General features: G+C 38.0%; 1 protein-coding gene across 3 annotated transcripts in view; it reads right to left on the minus strand.

Annotated features, from left to right (window-relative positions):
* DMTF1 (cyclin D binding myb like transcription factor 1) overlaps window positions 1–21,037 on the minus strand; it is an 884,631-nt gene that overhangs the window by 223,329 nt on the left and 640,265 nt on the right. For all 3 annotated transcript variants that reach the window (XM_044088345.1, XM_044088344.1, XR_006366980.1), the window contains one exon: window positions 16,705–16,860. In XM_044088345.1, coding sequence (XP_043944280.1) covers window positions 16,705–16,860 — 156 coding nt within the window. The remainder of the gene's footprint in view (window positions 1–16,704; window positions 16,861–21,037) is intronic.

The raw sequence follows: 21,037 nt of genomic DNA on the forward strand, positions 1-21,037 counted from the left end.
TCTGGGGGGGTAAGAGAAAAGGCAGGTAGACATGGCATGGAAGTGTGCCACTGGGGACCACGCTGGTTACGATCTCTCAAGGGGCACAAAAAATAAAAGAAGGGAATGTCAGTAGGGGTGAAGGCACTGGCAACATTTGTACGGATGAGGACAAGTATGTTGTCACCTCTAATGGGAGCTTGAACTACTTGATTTAATGAATTAGTACTGATAAAATTGAGGAACTGATGAGCATGCTTATTACTTGTTATAGAAGCTTTCTAGTTATTGGATGGGTAGTTAAAAGTCACCTAGGATTAGAATACTGTAATAGTACTGCTACTAAAGATTAAAACCAGTAACTAGAAAATGTTGCTAGTTATATCAGAACAATCTTTTCACTTTTTGTGACAATATTCTGAATAATACTAAGCTTATTATATTTATTATAAGCTGGTTATTTTTATAAGAAACATTGATGCGATTTAATCCATGAAGTTATTATTTGTTGTTTTTCTTTATCCTTAAAGTAACTAAAAATGTCAATGAAAATTTTAATAAAAAGAGATTTAAAAAAATAATTTCCAATAATTTTAAGATCTGCACTCCTACCAAGGTTTCATGCATCTTTAAATGAGATTCATGTAACAGCAGGGAAAGAAATGAAAAAGCAGGTGAAGCCACCCACTCCCGTAGCTACTAAAGAAAAGATGCTGCCAGCAAAGCTGCTACTGCATTAAAAGCTGATGCATGACACCAGAATTGCTTTTCTTTTTTTTTAAACACCTTTATTAACTTCACATATGACAAAATTAAATGGGTTCACATACAGTTATAAAAAGCAAATAAACCATTACATAGGTTTTTCCTTTTCATGCATTATACATACGTGTTTTATTTCTCAGTTATTACTCAACTACTTAAGACTGCTCTACTCCTGTCTTCCCTGAAATTTCACTCCTCCTCCTCCTGAACATTATTTTGCATGTAGTGTTCCCACAGATTTCATTTATTTCAACATATGCTTCTTCCTTTTTTCTAAAGATCCTACCTCCATGTACTTCATCTCTTTTACAACATTCAGTAATTATGTCATGGTTGGTTTAACATTTGATTTCCATTTTCTAGTAATTACTGTTTTGGCACCCAACAATATTAAACTTAGTAGGGCCTTACTATATCTAGAAAATTCAGTTTCTACATCCAAATTCATAAGAATAATTTCCTTACAATAATTAGCCCCCAACAATTCTTTAAGTAATTTTTAAAATCTACTGATTGGTTTCATTCCTAAAAAAATGTTCTCAGGTACCCCTTTCTTTCTCATCATACCTCCAACAATTGCTGTTTGCCTGTTTAAAAATCCCCCTTAGTTCAGGTATAAAAATACCTATACAAACACTTCCATTCAAAAATTCTAAACCTTCTAGATTTTGTTACATACTTAGGAGCCATACAAATATCCTCCCACTGTGTTTATATACTGCCTTTCCAATTTCATTTCCTAGTCCTTTCTAACCTCTTCTGTTGGTTCTTATAGCTATCATGTATTATTGTTAGGTTCAGCTATAAACTCACCCAGAACTGGTTTTCATTTAAGACTTCCCTATTTCTTTCTCTGTGCCTGTACTCTGTGTTACCAATCCCTGGTACGGAAGGCCGTCTCCAACCTGCAGTCAAAACTTCTACTTGGCCTCATCCCATCCTAAGCCTTTTCTTTCCCTAGTTATTTGCTTCCTGCACCTTGGTTCCTTTTGGTAATTTTTTCCCAGAAATTCCAGCTCCTTCTTGCCTATTTTCTATGCTTCTACTTGCAGTTTATCCCCTGTTGGTGAAATCTCCTTTCCCATTCCTTGTTGGCGACGTTCTCAAACTAATTTCTTCTACTTTGTACATTCTGTATGGCTGCTATTGTTCTCCATAAGGGACTGCATCCAAAATCCTACCCCCCCAATATTTCACGAAGCTCCCCATTTTAACTTCATTTCCACTTTGATTTGTAGTCTTCTGCTTGTGTTAGATATATGAGCCTTAACTGTGTAGCTATAAAGTATCCCTTCAAATCTGGTAATCCTAAAATACCTTGTTCTCTAGGGAGAAACATTTTATCTCACTTGACTCTTGCCTCCTTTCTCACTCAAATAAATTCCTTCAGTTCTTTATTAATTATGTCCCATAGCTCATCCTCTATTAGATAAAAATATGCCTGATTTGTATATAATATTAAAGGACCTAAAAACATTTTCACTGCTTGTGCCTTACTATCTATATCTAACATGAGGAGCTTCCAACTTCTCCATTTTTGTATTATCTTTTGCTTAGTCTCTTCTCACACACACCCTTAGCTGCCATATTAGAATCATTTTTAATCCAAACATTTAAATATTTCATCTTATCATGCCCCCATAAATAAGGGAAATGCTGAACCAATAAATGTGTATGGGAACACAGCCACAACAACTTATTTTATCTTCATTTATTTTATATTGTGGAAAAAAGGAAGCTCTCAAAATGTTCCACAGCACTAAAATATAATTTCCTGTATTTTAGTACAAAATAATTTCATCAGCAAACATGGGTCATTTTTCATGAGAACCATACCGGTTATACCATTGAATGCACGAGTTCCTTATTTTTCTGCCAATTACTCTAACTGTAGGGCAAATAACAAAGGGGAACGAGGGCACCCTGGCTGGTTCTGCTTTTCAAATACAGCTTGTAATACAGGAACCCCTTCTATGACTGCATAATTTTTATAAGAAAGTCATCATCCTGCAGCATCCAGGTGCACCCTGAAATGTGATCCAAAATAAACAAAATATTCCACACAAGTATTCTGTTAAAACAGCCTGTTATTTGCTAAACATTTTTGAGTTAACCTCCTGAAAGGGTAGGCATTCACAAAAACTCTCATCTTAAATACAAATTACCATGAAGTAAGTAATTATCTAACAGCATTTCAAATAAAAGCTCATCAAGGTTTATCTTTACTGAACCACTTAGGGGCCAAGGTTTTGAATATAAACACATGTAATTTTCAATGTATTCAATTTATTAATTTACTCAAAAGGATGTGTCTGTGTTCCTAAGTGAATTTATATGAAGCAAAATATGCCCCATAACAAAACTATGTATGCCATGAAAATGTTGAGCTGAACTATTGTCCAAATTTTTACTCATAGTCTTTCAGATGTTCCTGTATCTTTAACCATACAGATCAACTGGTCATTCCCATACGAATAAGCAGGCCCTGGACTTGCAATATATGTAACTTAAGACCACTCAGACTTAAGACAGCTGTAACGTAGTACTTATGCAAGTAAATTACCTACACACAGTAATGGTTCCTGTGAAACAGTATACAGAACTGACTTATAATAGGATTGTTGGAAAGGAGCTCTGTCATAAGTCAAAGTGTTGTACCAAATACTTAAGAGAATTAATATCTCAGTATATCTGGAAAGACACATGACTGCTCACTGGTATGGTCTTGGGCATATTAGTGTGTTTTATGGAAAAAACAAACAAAAAAAACCCAAATAGAAATAAACCTGTCATGCAATCCAGCAACCAAGAGTAAGAAATTTAGGTATGATTGTTTTCAGAATAAAGTCCAGTAGCAGAACATACCAATCTATCCATCCTTAACCTCTTTTACCTATTTTTATGCATGGGGTTAGGGTGCCACTTCAACAGTGACAATCATCTAGAGCCAATATGTTTCTGCATTATAGTTACTTATTTACCAATTGAGGGGGAAATGCCTTCAGAAACGTAGAACAGTTCCTATTACTAACTTGATCATCAGGCTCCCCCAATCAATCACAGACCATTCATTTCCCCCCATCAGGTCCTTACACTTAATGTATATGACCCATACTACCCCAGCATTTGGAATGTGCTACTTAGGGCATGTCAGCCTCTTCTGAGACATAACCTCTCAAAGCTATCCTATTCCACCTCAAAGCCAGTGCTTCTGGAAGATCTCAGATTTCCATCAGGGATTCTCTTTGAGAAAAATGGCATGCACTCCACCTCCTCCTCCTCTGGAGAGAGAGGAGAGAGGGAGAAAGGACCTCCTTCTGTTAACATATTTAGAAGCCTCAACAGCTTATACAGCCTTCATGTTATTTTATCTTAAAATAGCATTCATTCAGAAATAGTCCAGTTGTGTAAGTTGAGCTTACCATAACAGTAGATGTTCAAATGATCACTGCTGCAGTAGCTTTAGCTATATGGGTTATATCCTGCCAAGGATATAACAGCTGGCCAGCTTCCAAAGCTTCAGGGTACCTTCTAAGTGGCCAAACTATGAAACAGCAAGAGCTGAGCTGACTTAAGCACAAGTTTGGGTGCAAAGCCCTTCAGAGCTTTCCAGCCAGCAGAGAGAGGGAGGCTGAGCCCTGAAAGACCAGTCACAGGAATAATAAAAAAATAAATGTCCACACTCTGCCATAAAAAATGCACCAAAAACACAGGGAATGGAGGAAGGGAGCAGATACTGCAGCAGTGATTATTTGAACATCTACTGTTATGGCAAGTTCAAGTTACACAACTGCACTATGTTCCTCATATTGATCACTGCTGCAATAGCCCTAGCGATATGTGAGGTGGAAGAAAAAGGGTCCAGAAGCCACTGGAGATTGATCCTAGCAAAGCATGATCTGGACACAGAGAAGTAATCAACCTATAGTGCTTTGTAAAAGTACGTGAAGGGGACCAAATAACAGTATCTAGAATACTTCTAGAATCCAACCCTTTCCAACAAGCCACAGATGAAGCCAAGGTCTTGGTAAAGTGGGCCTTGAATCTGCCTGGAATAATTGTCATGGTGAGCATAACGAAATGCAGTGGCCTTACCCAACCATTGGGAAATAGTCTGTTCTGACATAGGTTGTCCCTATTTTTTGCCTTCATAAGAAATGAACACTTGATCCAAGGATCTGAAAGATTTAGTTCTGTCAAGAAAGTACAAGAGTTGTCTGTGGACATCCAGTGTATGGAGTATGCTTTCAACCTCATTTTTAGGTTCAAGAAAGAAAACAGGGAGATGGATAGTTTGGCTTAAAGTAAACTCACGTACCACTTCAGTCATAAAACAAGGATTAGTTCTCAAAGAAACTCTGTCCCTATTGACTCACCATAAGAGCTTGCAACTCAGATACACTTCTTGCAAAGGTCACAGCAATCAGTAAAACTGTTTTCCTTATTTAGAAGTTTATCATTCAGATCACTTGGTTCAAACAGAGCAAGTGTTAGCTTCTCTGTAACAAAATTAAGATCCCAAGTAGGGGCCAACAGTTTACTTGGAGGCCTCTTATTCAAAACTCTGTTCAAGAAAGTTTTGACATGAGACTGCCTTGAAAAAGAAGGATCCATGGGCATACATCCTGAAAATGCTGATAAATGAACCTTGACAATGGAATAAGAAAGGTCATAGGATAGTAATTCACATAGATATTGTAAAACCCGAGAACAACTAGCCCAAATTAGGTGTAGGTTATGTTGCTGGCAACAAAATAGAAAACCTTTTCCATTAGCTAATATATGATTTTCTAGTAGCAGACTTTCTTGCCTAGAGATTCCCTGGATAAGCTGGTCCCTTTCATCACACTTTTTGATCACCTCTGTAGCAAAGGGAGGGGCCAAACGCTAAGCATCCATCCAAGGGAGAATTTAAAACCTTATTGTTTACATCATCTGGGAGGTTCTGAGAATGAAACAAAGCAAACATCCTTAAAACAGTCACCAGTGGCCATAGCCCTGGAAAAAGTATCAACAGAGTCATACACACTGCAAATAATGAGTAGTAACCTGTACAACAGAACAAAGCAAAGCAATGTCTTTCGACTTCTACTGTTAGGGGTCAACCACAGTGGATCACTGGTCCTCAGATTGATTGGCAGTGGAATTTTCACAGTGTCGAGTTGCCAGCCTGGCGCTCTACCTTCACAGAAGCAACACACACACACACACACACACACACACACACACACACACACACACACACACACACACACACACACACGCCTACTCGCATGTCTTTAGAACAGACCCTGCAGAGAAGGCGCCCAGCCAAGAATCGAACCTGAGAACCTCTTGCTGTGAGGCGACAGAACTAACTGGTGCACCACTGCAGCTGACCCATACAATAGCACAAACTAAGTTATTTAAAGCAGATTTTTCCTCACATGAAGAAACGGTTGATAAAACTTTCTATTTTCACAATTAGTCAGAACAAACCTTAACATACGAGCTTGACAATTTAAAATTTTAAAAATCAAAGTTGCCAAAGTATACACTTTTTTCCCATATCTAGCAATAATTTCCCATCCTTATTAGAAAGAATAAGATTGGAATTAGCTAACTACTTAGCAGCATTGAAGTCAACTACAGATACAGCTGCTGGGCCAGGACTGGGAACAGTATATAAAATTTTAAAAGACTGAGGAACTTTATATATCCTATATGCCATTTTAGGGACAACTGGCTGACTATCAAGAAATCTGTAGGCAGTAAGACACACATCCTGTAAAGTAGACAGGATAGGAGGAATGAATGTAGGTGTTGGAAAATTCTTCTGTAACAACTTGTAGTATTTTCTCAGGGACTGATAAACCTCACTGATCCCCCACCAATAGTGTCAGAAAAAGAGAAACCATCACAGGGAGAATCATAAACTGAGCTCTTCTCCGAGTCTGAATCAGAAATCTTAGGACAAAACCATGAATCCATCCCTGCATCTTCCTGGTCAGTATCAGAAACAGAATCTTGAATCTCTTTAGGAAAAGATTTATTTCAACTTTCTTTTCGCAGAAACTACTTTACAGGAATAATCAACAGCCTGAATTAAACCCTGAGCCAGTCCCAGTAAATTACTATTATACAAAAAAAATTGAGGAGTACACACATGCTTGGTTTTGTGTTTCTTCTTGACAGGAAAATGGGGTCAACCATGTTACTACTGGCAGCCGCTGCTTTCCCAGGAATGGGCACACTATTCTGACACAACAGGGGGACCTTCCTGGTTTCTTCTTCCAGGACCAACAAGCATAACTCCTGTAACCACTGAAAGGCCTCCAACATCCACAGAAGATGTGGTTGACCCCTGGTCCATAGTGGCTGTAGTTGTTACACCAGAGGGATCCAGGGTAAAAGATGAGTGGTCTGAAGTACAAATGGCCATAGCAATCACCCACATGTGGGTGAGGCAAATTGCTAGCCTGCTGTGGTGGCAAAGGCTGTTTGCTTTACTTATTTATTTATTTATTTTTTGTGGCTGGAAAAATGACAGACCATGGGACTGTCGATTTGTTCCATAGACAAGCCAAAAATTTTAACTCTTTCCTATGGAAGACAAGCAGTAAATGTTGGTAAAACAACCAGTTCTTAAAAGTTACTTTTTTGACAGAAAAAAAACATAGTAAACAGCAATTTAAAACACCACGGCAGCCCCACAATGGAAAAATAAATACAATTTCTCCACAGAAAATATGTTCTCAGCTTACACTACTTTTAAACTGACAGAAAAAGTGTGTGTTCCATTTAAAAGAATGTTGCAGTCTCAAGACAGTCCATTAGAAATCAACACTCATAGCATTAAAATAACCTTCCTGAAGAAGAAATTAATAAAGTTAATACAATGGAAGGTTTTCCCCAAAAGGAACTTATCTGCCCAGCAAAGGAAAGCAGTAGCCAACTGTCAATTGTGAAATGCCTCAGAGGACTGCTTTCTTTGGCTGCAGTAAAACTTTGAAGGACTTTGCGCCTAAACTTGCATTTTAGTCATCTCAACTTGAGCTGCTTGACATTTGAGCTTGTGGAAGGTGCCCTGAAGCTTTGGAAGCTGGCTGGCTGTTATATCCTTGTCAGGATATAACCTATGTAGCTAAGGGTACTATACCAGTGATCAAGATGAATAACATCTAGCTAGCACATGTCTTATACAGCCTTGTAACCTTTTGAAATTCTCTTTTTGGAGTAAAAAGATGGGGTACTAAGGATAGTCACTCTTCCTATAAAACTAGAATTAAGCAACAGAGTTGATCATAACAGTATTTCCAATCAAATTTTATGGTACGCCGTGCTATCAGGTATCATTCTTAATTTGAAAGAGGAAACGGAAAGTTAATTATTTTCGACAATCCTTTATTATTCTTTTCGGTGATGAGCACTTTCATCAAATGAACTTTTCAGATCAACTTACAGTTGACAGCATCAACAAAAAGAACAGTAAAGGACTCTTGAAAATAGTTCAGACTTTCGCTTTCATTTTTGGAATTAATAAAGATACCAATAACATGACATAGTTTAGGACTTGGTTGTAGCCACTGTGCTAATTAACTGTTATTTAATTTCAGTTAATCCTACCACAAAAGAGTGGTGGGTTAGTTGACATACAGCCTCATCAGTGAGTCATTCTCTCTCTTGGTGCTATAAAGCAAGGCACTGATAATTGTAGTTAGCTATGAACATCAGAAAAAATCTCTCTCCTGCTAGTTATGCAATGACAAATTCAGATAGTCCACAGGAGTTACAAAGAAGCTCCCAATAAACTTACTAAGATGATTAGAACTTAATTGCTAAACAAAATTAAGGAATATGTCAACACATCCTTGAAAAATAAAAACTAAATCATATGCACTATGTGTAAAACATATATTTCATGAAAAAGGAGCAGCATAAGTGTATTGTTCAAATTTATTCATAAAGGTATTTGGATATGTGCAGGCAAATGCTACCCCCCCCCCCATTGCAGTACCCCAACAATGTAAATACCATAACTAGTTTTATTGCCTAACAATAAATAGCTATGGTATAGACACAATTCCAAAAGCTACCTGCTAACCAGCACTTTATTGCCATATGAATGGGCAACATTGCTGGAAAAGACTTGCACAACTAAAATAGCCCAGAAGAAGTTACCTTGCCAGACAAACAATTCTATTTTTTCCAGTCAGGTGGCAGGAATCAGACTCTAATTAAAAGGCTGCAAGGACTGATCCAATAATTTAACTGATTTTCTAACAACGTTCTGCATTTTGGAAACTAGGAGGAAAGAAAGGGCAGGGAACACAGGTTTGTGGATCTTGGGAATTCATAGAATAAGGTAACCTTCAGGCACTATAGTTGAACTGTTAACATTGTTTTTTGGTCAGAACATTTTTTTCTAAACATCTCTTAAAAAATCACAAAACACTCCCTTTTGACACCTTCAGTGTGGATCTATTAGGCAACACCTGATGTGTGTTAATATTAAACAGCAGCTGTGTATACAGGCATTTATACTGTGCAGAAGTAGGGAGAGCAATGCTGCCTCCTTCATACACTTCTTTTAAGATTATTTTGTTCTGTTTGCACATATTCTGTAGCCAAGCAATGCTTTCCATTCTAACTTAGTCAAATTATAAATAAGTTTTAAGGACTATCAAAATGACATTTTAAAATCTCGAATTACCAGCTGTTCATAAAGATGTACAGTAGCACTGGAAAGTAAGAAATTACTTACATAACCGTTACTGACACACTTTTTAAAAGCTTGTTTAATAGGTGTTCCATCTAAATACGTACTGCCTAATAATGATGGGAAGGAAACATTCATAGTAAACATTTGGAAAACATTGCATGGTTAAAAAACACTTTGCTGAATAAAGGGGTAACAGTCTCATATCCAACTACAACATACTCTTGTTCATCAGAATGTAAAGTTTATGAAGCAAAAACAAACTACAGTAGAACCTCTGTAGGTTGACCACCCAAGGGACTATAAGAAACTGGTCAACATACAGAGGTGGTCAACAAAAGGAGGTGGTCAACAAAAGGAGCTAGGCCTACTGTACTGATACATACATGTACTTTACTTTCTTGCACAGCTTTTATTAGGGAATATCATATGACATACATAATCAAAACATAGTAAAATCATACATACAGTATCATACAAAATCAAAACATTTTATGGTTCATCCCTTCTGAAAAAAGAATCAGTCTTGGGTCTGTTTCATATTCTTATTACATAGGTAAGTGGAGAAAGCACTCTCAACACTGGGTACACCACTCAGCATACCTGGGCATTTTTCCACAGCAAATTACTTCAACTCAAATGCCTGACATTCTCTTCTTTTGCAGTCTCTGGAATTTCTGTGTCATCCTCACTTGCTTCTTCCACTTCATCAGCTGCTTCATACACTTTTACTCTGGTCTGTACTTCGGTCAATATCACTTGGAAAACTGCTTCTGGGTCAGGTTCATTACAGGTTGCCACCTGCAACAAAACCTTAAAAATCTATTACTTGGAATTCTGCCACGGGAGATGGACTGTCTGATGGGGCCAAAACATTGTGCTATTGGGTTGTGACAAATCCAAGTTTCTGGAAACACTTCTGTATCATTTCTGGCTGAACTTTATTCCAAGCAGAACTGATCCCGAGGGCAGCATCCAGAGTGTTAACTTATGTGGTGGATGAAGTTGCTTCTGCAGGTGGGCCACAGGTTTGTGTTTTAGTAATGACTCACTGCAGAAGCTGGGCTTGGTAGTGCATTTTAAATGTTTTGATGATGCCTTGGTCAAGAGATTGGATTTCTGAGGTCGTGTTTGGAGAAAGAAAATTCAGTGTCACATTTGTGAGATGATTCATTTGCAGGTGGCCAGGACAGTTGACTACTGTCAGTAGAATTGACCATTTCTTCATTTCTCGGTCAATACCCTGAACCCACTCCTCAAATATGGCATCAGTCATCCATGTGCATTTGTTTGATCTCCAAGTGACGGGGAAGTATTCAGGCTTCAGGTTCTTGAATGCGTGTGGCTTTGGCGATTTACCAATCACCAAGGGTTTTAGTTTCTCTCATGTTGAGCTAGCACAAAGCAGAACTGTGAAACATTCTTTGGAAAGTTTTCTGCTCTTACATTTGTCACCCTTCATGACAAGACATCACCTTGAAAAAGAGTCTGCACTCGTCAGCGTTAAAGATGTCGTCATCTTTGAAGCCTCTGGCAAAGTCCGGGAACTTTTTGATGAACTCTATCACAACGTTTACTGGAACTTCATTGGATTCACCTCACAAGACTTTCTGGGAGACCTTTGTTGCAGTTTAAATTTCTTGAGCCAGCCACTTGATGTTTGGAAATCTGCCACCCTGAATTCCTGTGCAAATTTTTTAGCAACTTCTTGGATTGTCGGCTCAGAGATTCGGACGTTAACTGCCCTCATTTGTTTGAACCAGCTTAATGTGGCTTCATTCACTTCATTGAGGGAAGTTTTCCTCCTTTTCTGCTGTACATCTCCGCTTTCCTTACCATATCTCTCCAAGTAGTCACGTTTATGTTTTTGGATGTTGCTAACTGTGATCTTGCTAACATAAAAATGTTTCCCTGTCTTTCTTTGGCTGCTGCTTTCCAGAAAATGTAGAAGATCAACCTCTTCCTTCAGTGTCAGCTCTTTGAGTTCTTTCCTTTGGGCCATCATGTCTTAATTAACTGTAAAATGTTTCTGTAATTGTAGGATGTACCTACATTTCAGAACAGTCCTTCATATTGAAATAATCTTCAGCAACACTTGATAAAAAATTAGACATTAGGCCTAATCCAACACGTGGTAATAATAAAACATGAAAAAAATAACTTACATTAAAGAAAAAATAATACTGGTCAAGTTATAGAGGGTAAATTAATATTGTGTGTCACAGTCCAAGTGATCAAGATACAACTTACAGAGGTGGTCAATCCGGTCTATGAAAATTAGGTAAACTTAAGGAGGTGGTCAATGTAAGAAGGTGGTCAACTCTGGAGGTTCTACTGTAAATAAAATAATAATAAAACAAAGGCTTCCACCAATATCTTCCAAAGTTGTTTGCATCTGGTGAAGTCTGATATACAAAAGTGACCATTACTTTGAATAAAGCAGACATCTTAAAACTCAAAGGAGGATTTCTTTGGGTTTTATTACATGATTTTAAAGAATGTGTACATTCTACTCTGGTTAGCTGTCTGCCTGCAAAATATCTACAGGAATGTAACAGTGGATTACTTCAAACAGGCTTTTCCTTTTCTTTTTATTTATCTTCCATAGCTGTGAGATTACCACTGGAACACATTTCAATCCTTTAGACAAGGACTTGCATGTATAGCCACTTAGATGGAAACTACAATAAAAGTTATTATTTTTAAACTTGACTGCTGTGTTGTCTCCATCAGACACTTCCCTCTTGTGACTGTCCATCTACTGAAGAATGTCCTTTTAGTTCAAGCAAGCTATTAACATACTATGATAAGGGAAAGTACAGTTATGTTAAGTAAAATTACCATAGAAGTAGATGTTCGAATGATCACTGCTACAGTAACCTAAGCTATAAGGGGTTATATCTTATGCAGGATTGATCATAATGACAAACATCTGATCTTTCTGAAAGCTGTACTGCAGAGTAGAACATGAAAGGTCTCAATAGTGGAAAATTTTGCAAAGGTCTTGCTTCTGATTATTTCTCTTGCAACTATGGACTCTGCAAGGGACTGGTTTTCCATTCTGAACATTTTATTGTTGCTGAAGTTCACCATATCCCACCTCAAAAAGAAAAAAATATATTTTCTTTCTTTTAATTATAGATTACTCAACCCTAGTTAGATGTTTGTTTAACTGATTCAACTTTTTGCAGAAGTTTTTTTTTTTTTTTTTTTGCAAATGAAGCTTCTTCAAACCTTTTTGAATTGGACTTACTTTATTAACTGGGGTATCATGGTTGTATTCATCCCTCTCAGTATTTATAATCACTGCCCTGACCATTTAAATGCAGTTTGTTGCCATCTGATTTCCAGACAATCTTCTAACTCAGTAAAGAAAACTGAAAGGTGCTAGTAAAATACAACTCTCTATTAAGCATATCAAGGGCCACACACTTCTCCAGAAAGATTTTATCATAATAATCATTTAATTCCTCTTTAATTTAATAAATGTGCATATAAATCCTCTAGCAACTTAAGTACCTTGTTGGAAAAGATAGTCCACCTTCTTTCTACTCTGACCCTAACAAGTATCTAAAATAAAGACATCACAGACAATAAATCTAACTAAAATATCATCTGAAGGATTCAAGATACCCACAATGCTAAAAAATGATCACCTGATGTAGTTCAAATCAGCAAAACAACAACAAACCTAGAGTATCAATAACAAAAAGAATGTTTCAAGCAGGCATTCTATGAAAAATCAAGCTTTTATTGACCAAGCACTTTGGGTTAAAACTATTTTCACAAGGTACATCTTTGCAAAAAAAAAAAAAAAAAAAATCATTTAAATGCATATAACCCAATAGCATTTTGAATAAAATCTTGCCAATGCATGTCTTTAACCCCTTAAGGGCTAGTGTTTTGAACCTAAGAATTTATGTAGCTTCCCAGTATTCATAAACAGATTTAAGTTAAGCGAAGACATACATCATAAAAACACACACACACACACACACACACACACACACACACATATATATATATATATATATATATATATATATATATATATATATATATATATATATATATATATATATAAAATACATACATAAATACATTTGGGTCTACTTTTACTTCCAGAAAAGCCAAAATACAGATGACCACTAGATCGAGACCAAAATCACGAAACACGGAATCACGAATCAGATAGGTATTCTCAAGGCAAGTGAATACTTGCAAAAAACAACAGTAAATAACAGTGCACCACCTAAAACCCACCTAGTTTCCCCCCAACTATATATACCAACTCCAGGATTGCACTACAGTGGAGAAATGGCATAATCCCCCCTTTGAACACGTATTCACCTGCTCTGAGAATACTTACGTGATTTGTGATTACGTGTTTCATGATTTTCGTCTCAATCTTGTGGAAGTCCGTATTTTGGCTTTTTGGGAAATAAAAGTAGACCCATATCTATATGTGTGTGTGTGTGTGTGTGTGTGTGTGTGTATATATATATATATATATAATATATATATATATATATATATATATATATATATATATATATATATATATATATATACACACACACACACACACACACACACACACACACACACACACACACATATATATGTGTGTGTGTGTGTTTGTGTGTGTGTGTGTATGTATATACACATAGCATGGACGCATCTCCAGAAGGTACCTTGGAAAAATGTTATTGCCCCAACTTTTTTACTCAGATGGTCTTTCATGCTTAATCATGCAGGTTAAATATCTTGCCACTATACTGTAACTGATTAAAGGTTATAAAGTAAATACACGTGGAAGCTGAACAATTAAAATTAAAAGTGATGCAAATGAAAACATACAGGAATGTCTGTGCATCTGGGAAGACACATGCCTGCATCTTGAACAGTTACCACAAGAATGTGCACCTACTGTTATGGTCTTGGGTATTACAGTTAGTTTGATTAAAAAATAGAAAATGGCTTACATGGTAGTACCCACTGAAGAGTAAACCACAAGAAATTTAGACAAGACTGTTTACAGAACAGGATTCAATAACAGAGAATGTTTTTTCACCATATTCATCAACTGAAGGTCAACACGTGTGTTTTATTACAAAAGGTAAAATAGAAATAAAGGAGTGAGTACTTTATTAGTAAATGAAGAATGAAAAGCAGAGAAAGTTGAAGCAAAAGCAGGAGGAACGCTCCCACCACATACTGCTGACATTCAAGAGCATCAAAAGCATAAAAAATCTTTATATTTTATGACCTAGAACAACTCTGATCCAGATTACTCTCCATAAACCCACAAAATGAATCCAGAAAGCTAGCACATGTATTACACTGTCATACTGCCCTTTGAAACTCTCAGTTTGGACTGAAAGTGGTGTCCAACAACGCAGAATGAAGGAACCTCCCACGCATATGCTAGCAATGATGTGCCAGAAGACATCTTTCACATGTAATGACACCAGATAGGTAACCTGTGGCAGCAGAGGCAGGATACCTTGTAGAATCACTATCTGAAATCAGACATACTATATGAGCTTGCAATAAGTTGGAAATCAGAGGTGATGGAAATTAATCCCTTGGCTTTTTTCCAAAAGCTTTGTTGTGACCACGGTCCCCGAGTAGAGCTTGGCTAGACCCAAGAGCTCTAAAGTTGCCATTCATGATCAAGATGATAATTCAATAGTCCCTGGTGATGGCTCTTTACGCTGGAGAATGCTTGTAGAATTGTCCCCAAAGACAATTCTCTACAACAGTTAGGTCTGTGATTGGAGCGACAGTGGAGTCAACATCTGGGTAAGATGAGAACTCAGCAGTGCCTGGTGATGGCTCTTTAAGCTGGAGAACACTTGCAGAATTGTGCCCAAAGACAGTCCTGTACAACAATTAAGTCTATGATTGCAGCAACAGCAGAGTTGGCATCTAGGTCTTCTGAGTTGTCATTCCAGGCACTGAAGAAGAAACCTCCTTACCCTAGCTCCGTATGGCTGAGCCCAAACTAGGCTGACACATACACAGTAGCATGTGTAATGGGAAAATGCAAGAGGTCAGGTTAACAGGGCTCTGCCACCCATTGATGTGGTCATCAGAAAAACAGCAAAATGGGACTACAGAAGCCTGCAGAGAGATAATACTTGCCATTTGGCCATATTTCCTAAAGAAGTACACCTGCACTGGAGTGGACAGATCCCTGTTTAAGGTTCAGTGTCTGGGCATATCTTCTGCCAGGTAAAAGGAAGCCCCAGAAAGCATCTCCTCATCTTGGACCAACCAACCAACCATGCAGAAGTCAAGACCTGGGCAGAAGAGTCCCACTCTAAATCGCTAACATCTTTCCATGTGTGGAAATCTGACAGAAAATGCCATGGGTGCAAGCTAGAAATTAGTATACTCCAGTCACGTGACTTTGGGACAGGTGATACAAACACCTTGGAGTACACTTCTCCCCAAGGTGTTTGTGGGGAGGTGAATGCCTTTCCTGCTTTTGGTCAATAGTCATTAAAACACTCAAACTTCAACCCCAATACTCAAGGAGGTGCTTGTAACATGAAAGGCCTGCAAGGCTACCTCAAGACTGGACTAAACTGAAGGAGGGTACAACTGAATTCTAGCCTTTAATCGTTTGCCTTCTCTTAATGCTTTCAAACTGGCATTGGGTTACATTTGGGACCTTCCTTTTGTTTCTCAGTCTAGTCATCCTTAAATGTGGTCATCCTGAGAAGTCAAGCAGGACTCAAACTTTACTATTCTCTTTCTCCAGGTAGTTGGGTTGAAAGATTAGCACTTAGCAGTACTGCATGTCATACTCATCACCCATGCAATGGTGATAGTGCTGACGTGGATCTCGGGTCACAATCTCACTGGCAAAGCAACATTTATAAAGCTTCGGCTTCTGATATATTGAAAGTAGGAATTTTCTCTAAGAGAAATGTAAGGATGATATTCACAACTGTGTAGGTTGCAGAAAAGAGGTGAGTATCACAGGGGCTTGACATACTTTCCTCTCCTCGTACATGATCCCATAAACTGCACAAGCAAGAGGTGCTTCACCTCCTGAGCTTAGCATCAAGAAAGAAAACAATAACTAAGCCAAGGACAGCATAAGAGGAAATCCCAACAGCTGTACACTACAGAAGACTCTCCTAGGTCAGATTTGGAAAATACGTCCACTGAAATACTCACATTTGTCCCATATAATAAAGTGTGCATTCAATGTGGTAAGCAATCTAAGACACTAACCAAATATTACTTACAGATAAGGCATGTACTATTATCTGTTCAGGAGAAGATGGTGATGCAGCAGATGTTAAGGTGACTGTAGGACTTGTCAGAGTTAAAGGAAGGCCTTGGCTTGAACCAGTCTGCAATAAATATGTTCCTGGTGTCCCAGTAGGTTGTAGGTGGAAAGACTGAAAAATAAAACAAATAATGTTAATGATTTCCTAATAAATACATCTTTATTAATTATTCATTCAGTCAACATTGAGCCAGAAGCCAGCTGAGCAAAGGGAATAAAGTCATGTTGGAAACAAGTCACACTGAAAATCAGTAGTATGAGATGTACAGCATCTGCTAACAAAGCAAAAGAAACACATTCTGGTATGCAGCATCCCTACTGTACTAGAGTTATTTATTTGTATTGTTAAGGAAGGTATGACATATTCCTATGTGTGTGTACTCCTAAACAACTCCTGAACCTTGCCTATTTTGAGGAACTAACATAATTTAAGCCTTAAGCTTTAGCTACCAAGTTCAATAGTATCCCATGTTCACAAACTCAAAGCAGCCCCACAATAGATAATATATGTAAGGAACTGTGTAGAATCACCTTAAGAGCCTCATTGCTTAACTGTTTTGTTAACCGTTACTTTGTATTATACAAACTTGAATAAGTAATATATTACAATACACATTCCAAATCTCTGTAACACTGTTGCCTTTGTGCAAATCCTCCCCAGGTGAGTTGCAGGAATAAGGGTTTTCGAATAACATTGTTTCCTATATTTTATTTTAATTAAAGCCTGTTTTGCTATAAGTAGTATAACATTCATTTTATTTCAGCATACTGTTACCATTATTTTGAATATTATTCATTCTCCAAATACTCAATCAAATGCAGGTTTATGGGGAACTGGATCCAACAGGCACAAGGCATGAGCTCATCTTGATCAGGGATGGTTGTGGGGGTGGACAAACCATTGCAAAATATATACACATATATACTCCAACATAGTGTTCACATCTATGAAAAATTTAAGAGGCTTCTTCAGCATGTCTTTGGGATAGGGAAGGAAACCAAGCACTCAGGAAAAACCTATGCAGACAAAAATAGGATGAAAAGACTCCACATGGCAAGCATGTTACCTATGAGCAGTGCAGGAGTACAAGGTGCTGTGAGACTACAAATGGTAACCACTGGTATGTTCATCATCATCATCATCATTACTATTACTGATATGTTATGATGCTTTTAATGCAGTTGTCAAGGCTTTTGAAGCCTATTAGCCCTCACCCCTGAAAAAGATTACTGCCCAGAGGATTAAGCACCCAACAAAAATAAATAACATAGTGGGGTCAGGTCAGGTGCACTACGATGAGGAGATCGTTCCTTCTAATGAGATAAGAGTCTGAAGCATAATGAAAGTGCTATATTAGCAGACAATGGAGGTTTTGTTTTAAATTATATCTGTTGCTTGATAATGAGTGTTACCTTTAAAATTTGCTTAATCTTGAACATTGTCTTGAAAAAATGAAATAAATGTACAAGCCAATAATATAGAGGATTATGATTGATTCATCGATCACAACATACTTATTTTATGTGCTTGAGAAATGGATGCCAAGGAATTCACCTTGAGAGGGAAGCTAATAAGGTAAATCTTGGCATCCATGTCAGGAACACATAATACAGGGTTATGATCAGTGAGATTATCATAATTCTTTGTAGTGCATGGAGCTTTATCTGCTCCATGTACTATTAGTTACAGGGAAAAAAATCACCAAGTGTTTTGTTGGTTTTCAAAGCCATAAATCACTTAGCGGGCGCTGTCAGAAAGGCAGTGTTACACTGTCTGTCACGTTTACACTCACCTTTAATGCCTCTCTACTGTCTAGATTTTTGTAGAACTTCCAAATTATTGCTTCATATTTTTGGTCTCTTTCTCATAAAATCTGTGTTTTTCATACAAACCACTGAGGAAGGAAGTCACTAATTAATGACATACATTTGAATTTCATAGTTTGTATTGTTCACATTATGCAGATAAATACATCCTGTTATTCTAGCAAATATGTTTTTTACAGGATGTTGGGGACATGTACAAATCTTTTGCTTTGCTACAGTCATTTGCTAGTCAGTACAGGCAGATTTTACTGCCAAGCGGTAAACTTAACCTTAACAACATAGGCAGGAGTGGTTAACAATAGTTAAGGTTGGTTCGAGCCCCACTCTGGTGTTTAACTTGTTTGTCTTTATTTATTTCACTTTATTTAACATTTGTTAACCGGGAAAGTCCATCTTGGAATGAGCCAATTTTCAGTGGAGGCCTGGGGAGAAACACTCCAGACGCATGCCTTTGTAATGTGGGAGGAAACCGGAGTACCCGGAGGAAACCCACATGAACACAGGGAAGACATGCAGACTCCGCACAGAAGGCACCCCAGCTGAGAATTGAACCAGAGAACCTCTTGCTGTGAGGCGACAATGCTACCATTGCATCACTGCTTTCTCTAAATATTGGAGCGTAATAATCACTGCACTCCATAAACTACAACAGAATTACCACTCTAGAACATTTTAACCATAAAGACTATTTTGAACCACCAAGACTATAATCCACCAAATGTAGACAAGGGTGAGACAAAGGATGAAAGGCAGTAATTATAGATGTGTTCCAATTATGGTTATATTTTAAGGTCATTTTTGCCTAATTTGATCCACTCTAAAATGTCAAACTCCTAAAAGTTCAAGGTGGTAAACTGTTAATTCAAACTGGGTTGGATAGCTCCAGATTTTGGTAATTAAAAAAAAAAACCCTATACAATGTCTACCATTCCAGGCTGTGCTATATACAATGCAAATGCAACAAAAAGTAAGACTTTGCAGTGCAGATTGTAAACAACTTCATTTGGAATTATTTTTGATACAGTAAAATAGAAGTTATATACTTTCTATAACGTTGTATCTGTGTTGTCCAATTTTATTCTGCCTCACGTCCAACCCAGCCATGCCCCAGCCTCACTACTAGGTCTACAGATCCAATCTTGGATCTGACTTGGCCACTTCTCAAAATGTACAATCCCAACCTCAAGCTCCTCCCTCTCTGATAATGCCCCACTCCTCTTCTAACCCATCAGATTGAGTTTGCTGCCCTACTAATGGTAAACCATACCTATACCAATGGGAACAAAAAATATATATATATGCGACCACACTGGAGCCCAAACTAAGAACCTATAGATTCTTGTATCCTCTTGATCTCTCTCAGCTGTCTAGGCAGTATGGAGAAAATCGATGTCTGTGCAGTAACAGAAACCTGGTTCAAGGCTCCTAAGAGCACCCCAGCACTACCAGGTTATAACTCATACCATGCATTGCGGCCCCAAAACTCGGACCGAAGCACAAAAGGAGGGGAGTATCTATATTCATCAAAGATACTTACACCTCCAGGTTAGTGGCACTGCACGAAGCATCGGAAACCATCCATGTACAACTAACAGCGGGCAAAACTGCCTTTCAGTTTGTAGCCTGCTACAGAACACTCTCCCTATTACAGGAACCCCACTTGGCATTCCTGAGAACACTGGAGAATATGAAGGTCTCTCCAAACACTATGTTATTGGGTGACTTCAACTACCCAAGCATTGACTGGGAAAACTACTCAAGCCCAAACACCCTCGCCCAACGGTTCCTTGAATTTATAAACTCTAACGCAATGGAACAACTGGTCACCACTCCCACAAGAGGGAACAACATACTGGACCTGGTCATCACCAACATGGGGACTCTATGTTCCACACCAGAGGTAAACCCCTCATTGGTAAAATCAGACCATAAACAAATTTCCCTGGACATCCATATCCCGTCCCCACCCCCAGCCAAGGAAATCACTGAAAAGAATTTCTCAAAAGCCAACTTTGCACTTCTCAAGACTGAGGTGGAATCCTTCAAAGCCACTGGGCCAGAGGATAATACAGCCCAATCCGCAGAATCCTTTACAAATGCATTCTATGAGCACCTGCAGGAATGCATGGATCGTGCTATCCCTAATAAAACCAAGACTCACTCCTCCAAAAACAGGAGACCGGTCTGGTGGACCCTGGCCATAAATAAGCTATATAACAGAAGGAGGAAGCTACTACATGACAGAGCCAAATCCCAAAAAGGGAAGGCATCTCTGATCAGTATTAGCAAGAAACTTCGATCCTTCATAAAATCATCAAAGGCCAGCTTCGAAAGAAAAATTGCCCTAGACACTAAAGATGATCACAAGGCCTTCTTTAGTTATGTCAGGAACATGGGCGGAAACTCCCAGATATGCTCTGAATTGTTGCATAACGGTACAAAATATACCGAACCTACAGACA

The sequence above is a fragment of the Protopterus annectens genome, chromosome 11.part0, assembly GCF_019279795.1.
Source record: "Protopterus annectens isolate FY-2018-M chromosome 11.part0, PAN1.0, whole genome shotgun sequence".
In the NCBI taxonomy this organism is placed as follows: domain Eukaryota; kingdom Metazoa; phylum Chordata; order Ceratodontiformes; family Protopteridae; genus Protopterus; species Protopterus annectens.